This window comes from Aplysia californica, unplaced genomic scaffold (genome assembly GCF_000002075.1).
Source record: "Aplysia californica isolate F4 #8 unplaced genomic scaffold, AplCal3.0 scaffold00083, whole genome shotgun sequence".
NCBI classification, from domain to species: Eukaryota; Metazoa; Mollusca; class Gastropoda; order Aplysiida; family Aplysiidae; genus Aplysia; species Aplysia californica.
Window position 1 is genome coordinate 569010 of NW_004797353.1, and position 6011 is coordinate 575020.

General features: G+C 39.5%; 1 protein-coding gene across 1 annotated transcript in view; it reads right to left on the reverse strand.

The window, feature by feature from the left end:
• LOC101862931 (WD repeat-containing protein 86) overlaps positions 1-6011 on the reverse strand; it is a gene marked incomplete in the record, with an annotated part of 34795 nt that overhangs the window by 10307 nt on the left and 18477 nt on the right. The window contains 1 exon segment of the mRNA XM_013080380.2: positions 5416-5519. Coding sequence (XP_012935834.1) covers positions 5416-5519 — 104 coding nt within the window.

Here is a 6011-nt window from a genome sequence, read left to right on the forward strand (position 1 = left end):
GAGAGAGAGAGAGAGAGAGAGAGAGAGAGAGAATGGGAGTGGAGAGATGTCCCCAGAGTTAAATGGGACTTGGTCCGGTCTGACGATCAATGATGCTCATCGATTATATCGGTCTTTCTTTCTGTCAGGCTGAAATATTCATGGCGTACAGAGACGGCGGTTTTGAACAAAGGCTCCAGCACCTTTAACAATCGTCCTATACTTCAATCCGTACGTTGTCTCAGAAAGATCTAAGCAAATTATTCTAAAAGAACGTGCTCTTTTGTTTTTCAATATACTTTTTTTCCTTCTAAATTTTAATTTAAACCAACAGCCGGATAACTTTTGAGCATGAGCAGCACCTATTTCATTCTCGCAATCTATCTCTGATGAATTTTAAGCCAAAGGCAAAATCCTTTTTCTTTCAAAGGTTATGATTGCCAGGTAAATACCAAACTGCAGGTACATGTAGTTCCAAATTTAAAATAATTGCACTTTTCATCTTCCAGTCTTTGAAAGGCAGATAATCGTAAGGGTGCGTTAAAAACTTCAAAAACACCCATTAAAATAAAACGTCTCCACGTTATATTCAAAGAGAAAAGGTGGTGTTTTAATCCATCGCGTTTTCAGGAGGTCTGCGGCCTATTGCTTCTCGACACAGTTTCGAGAGAAATGGTGAGTCTATGTCTATTGCCTATTTCGTTTTGACAGACGATTTTGATAAAGCAGTGTGAAAGATACTGCTTTTCCTGGACGGTAGCCATCCCCAATCTACTATCAATTGTTCCACAATGAATTTAAGACAAAAAGCTACCGTCCTACTTGAATAAGTAATAAACAAACGCTAATTCAAGCTACTTAACCGTATTTGCTACTCTGAGTTGTGGCGTCAGTCTACTCACTGTTCAACTTTCAAACGCCCCCAGCCCTGTATGTACCGTCCGTGAGTCCGTGCTGTCTCACAGACTGTTTGATTTTTTTACACGGAGCACTCTTGCAGCACAGAAATGCCTTGAATAAGTCAGTCAACTAACCGATCCGCCAACAACACGGACAATGAATAGGGCATCTCTGGCTCTTGTTGAAGAAAATCAGCATTCCATTGTCTCGCTTTCATCCACTGAAGTCTGCAAATTGCATTTAATAAATTACTTTCTTCTACTTAGTAAACAACGTTTTGGTTTTGGGGTTTTTTAACCCCCAAGCCATAAGGCATTGAAAGTTACATACTACAGCTTAACATTGCAATGAGTATGGCGCATTCCATATTCAATGTAATGGGCAGAAGGGAATGAATGAAAGCCGACAACGACATTAATAATTAATTAACACAGGCAAACCAGTCTACTAGAAGGGAGTGGGGTGGATAAAAAAAGGGGGAGGGATAGGGGGCGTGGGGAGAACAAACGATAGAATGGTGGAAAATAATTTACAAAACATGCCCCCCTGTATAAAAAAAAACAAGTATCGTTTATGTTGGTAGTTGAGAATCAAACGAAGTTGTTACCACAATCTGTGTTTTGAAGTGAGTGATTTTGTTAAGATGTTGTGCGTCATGTATATTCGTAGTGAGAATGTGAGAGCAGTGTTTCTGATTCTGTAATCAAAGTGGCTGATGTTTCGGGTTTTAGAGTGTTCTTCGTTTTGATGAATCATTACTAAACTAGTATGATCCACAAGTATCGACTTCCAAGAAGCTATCTCCTATGGCAATAGTAACTTTCGGTAATGCCTTGCAGCCATTTAGTCCCCTGCTCTCGTTCTGTAGCCTTATCAATACGTAATGAAGAGTATGCACTGACGTTCGTAATACAAGGGAGTGACGAAACCTGCATGCATGCTAAATATTTTAAAACAGTGCTGAGTGTGAGAATAGATGAATGTTATACGTTGTAATAAATATAATATGATTGTAACAAACATATTCTAAAACAAAAATGGAACAGTGTACAGTTCAACTTTTGTTATCGTTCACATTAAGGTTTGTGAAGCGCTTTGTTTAAACAAAGTTGAATTATTTTACTGTTAAAAAGACAAATTATCGGTGAAGAATGTGTCTGAACAGCAAGATAGCTGCTTTATTTAAAGGTGAACATAATGGTGAAACTGGTAATATATTTGTTTTTCTCCTGGCACTTAACACTTTAATTCACTGAGCCTTTCATAACAATACAAAGAATAAAGTAAATCATTCCCTCAAGCATGCATACTCCACAGGTGTCTAACATGGATATATGGCATAGCAGTCACAACTACAGTTTAGAAACCAAACCACAGTCTAGAAACCTAACCATAGCTTAGAAACAAAACCACAGTTTAGAAACCAAACCATAGCTTAGAAACAAAACCACAGTCTAGACACTAAACCATAGTTTAAAAACCAAACCATAACTTAGAAACCAAACCACAGTCTAAAAACCGAACTACGGCATAGCAATCAAACCATGCAGGGGTCTGACTCCACGTTTGACCTGGATTACCTGCACACCGGTAATGGACGCTGAGTGGCCCAGATAGGACCTGTCAAGAGTCCCTGTCCTGGACTCGAACCTGCGGCATGCACCGTCCCCGCAGGCGGTGTACACTGACGTCAGCCAACAGAACAGGGTTAGTCACAAGCTACATGGCAGGGGTTAATGAATATTTATACAGGTACATCACCAATTTTTCCGGCAAACAACACTCTGTCTGTTACCTTAAGATTGAAAACAAGCAAGACACAGTTTCGGGTATTTCTATGAAAGAAAGAGGCCACGGTCCTCTTTACCTTTCTATTGGGTTTCAAGAAACATTTTTCTCTTTATCAACGGGTTAAAAAAACATGTTCTTCATTTATCGGTTTTCATGAAACATTTCCTTCTTCAATTATAGGTTTTCCGAAGACATTTTGCTCTTCATCAATCGGCATCCAAAAAATGTGTTCCTCTTCATTGGTTTGATTTTAAAGGACAATGTTGCACTTCAATCATTTCAGCTGATCTTCAATTCTCTTTATGATAAGCCGTCTCAATCAGGTCATAAGAAAATAAAACCTGACAATTACGCCAAGCTGAACACCAATACGAAATAATTAAATTATAGCCGACTGTGTCAAGGTTTGGTAATTTAAAAGTCCATTTGTTGGTTCAACAAACTCGTGCTTCCCAGTTGCTTCCAAAAGAAAAACCAGTCCTAAACCACCAGGGAAATATGAGGAGGATACTTGTAACAACGGCGTCAGAAAATAGCAGTGGATTTCATTATATTATTATGACCTCTCTTGGTCTTGTAGGATGGAACAGCTCGACAATTTTAGGAGCTATGGATGCCGAATAATCAGTGATATATCTGCACTTAAAGTAAGTAAGCTACACATGTAAAGCGAATATAACGTCCAAAAAAGGAAAGCATGTAGTTGTTAATTGGTGCAGAATACATCTACTGTTACACTGGTTTGGACAACTCAATAGACATGTGAAGCAAAACAAAGTAAACACAAAAAGATGGAGATATGTTATTGGCACCACACACAGTAAATCACACACACACACACACACACACACACACACACACACACACACACACACATACACATACATACACACATATTCATACACACTAACACACAAACACATACTCACAAATACACTCAAACACACACACACACACACACACACACACACACACACACTGCCAAAACGACGAAGTTATGCACAACAGTGAGAAATATTACAACAGAAAGATTAACCACACATAAAAGGTAAGTCGTAGTAGGCTACATAATAGCATGGTGCTCAGTTCAGCTTCCGAAAAAAAAATCCTAAAACAGAGAAAGAGAAACTTGTTAAAAATATTTTAAAATAATGTTTTACGATAGTTAACATAAACCATGTTTAATGCAAAAACGTGTAGAGCATTGCAATTTTGACCAGATCGAAATAGATCAACCCTCCCCCCCCCCCCCCCAAAAAAGAAAAAAAACAACCCCACTGGTCTGGAAAGGAGTTTGAGGTCGACAAAGAATTCGTGGTCAGTTCACTGGAAAGCTCAGTGTGCATAAGTAGTGAGAGAAAATGTCGGAGAACACACCTGAAAGCATCAAACGTTGAAAGCGGTAAATGGAACATGAAGAAGTGGCATTCGTCTGCAAAGATTTGTTAGTAAATATATTGACTTGTACACCGTGTGCAGAAGCAGTAGGAGTATTGTGAAAAGGGGAAATGTGGAGGGGTTAGTCAAAACATACATCTGGGTTCAGAGAAAGCGTACTGGTTCACTAAAAAATTGTTAGTACATGAAAGGAATGTTAGCACGGTCCGGTCATTGTGCAGAAGCAGAAAGAGTAGAGTGACAAGGAAACACATCTGTAGAGACAATAAAAGCAAGAGAGTATCATCGTTGGTAAGGTGTTGCAGTAAATTCGGAAATTCAATGACAACATTCTGCAAGTAAGAAAAATAGTGGGGAATCACAAAGAAATGTCGGAATGCCTAAGTAGCTACGCGTATACCGCGTCACTGAAAGAGAAACAACAAAGCAACAATAATAATAATATAGGCTAATTTCTGTACCTAACACGATGGGCATATTTTTTTATTCAACGCGAAATTTTGAAGAAAAATAAGATTTCTGGATTGACCACCAACGAAACAATTAACAACATTACGAGCACAATAAATCTGTAAGGAGGATGAGCGGGGGGCTCTAGGAACTAATGTGGAAGAAGCGGGAAGTCTGGGAGAGGACTCTCTATCACTACATGGTGGCTGGCTAAATGTACACGACGCTCTTGGTGTGCAGTAGGCATAGACTTGTATCATAATATTCTAGACCAGGTACTCTGACATAATTCAATTCACATGATGTACAATGATGTTTTGGGAACACCTGAATAGCCATAAAGGTCTTGAACATCTAGGGCTCACTGGCAAAATTGAAGGCAAACGAGGAAGGGGTAGGCCCTGAGCAACCTACTTAGGGGACCTAAATAAATTGGTAAAAGGAAAAGATCAGGGTAACGTAGTTTTTTTAAGAGCATTGGAGCAAATGAACGAATGGAGAACCATGATCGCCGATGTCTGCCGCAGATCTGACATTGGATGATGATGATGATGTACACAATTTGATTTAACTTGGAGCTAACTGAAGGGCAAATCAAAGAAAGGTGCCTTCCGCATTTGATTTTAGCCAAATTGATGTTTTCCCCTTTATTTAGGCGCCCATGGTGCTCACGTTTCTCACAGAACTTTAAAAAATTAATATAGTAAACTAAGACCGGCTGCGTGGTCTAAGCTATTATAACTCAAGTCTGTGGCCAGTAAGACAGCTGAAGTCTGTGCAGAAACGACACGCCAACAAGAGAGACATTGAGAGAGAAACGATAAGACCCGGAGGGGAGAGACTGAAAGCGGATCCACTCAAAGATGTGACCCAATGGCATGGGTCAAGGAGGGTCACCTGCATGGCAGTGACTGTGGTGCTATGTCCCTTCATGGTGCGTCGGACGGTGCCCGTCTTGGCGTCAAACACACGAACTGATGCATCACCACAAGCAGTGAACACTGAAACGAATACGTCATTATTCAACTTTTCGGTCAATAGCTATCAATAATAGTTTTGTGATATATTATTTGATTTCACCCTGTGAAATAGATAAAGGTTATCTTTGTCATTGTCATTGTCATTGTCGTTATCAAAGTGATGAGAATAAATGATAACAGGTCTTGATAGTGATTTCCTTTATACACAGCGCCAGATATCTGCGGTGTAGATCCCTTGGCCATCTCAAACTTCGGCTGTGAAGAAAGAAATTATCAGTGCCGCAACAAAATAACAACAAAAATAATAACTTCAACGAGAGACACAGATCGACACTTATGCCAAGGAGCAAAAGTATCTTCTAAAGGACTGGTGCCAGCCACCCCTGTCTTACAAATAAATGAACAGAAAATAACCAACCAAAATGTAGAATAAAAACTAAACGACATAAAGGGAAAAAAAGAAAAAAAAGTACCCTTGAAACAAAGGATAATATTCCCCCCCTTTACCCCCCC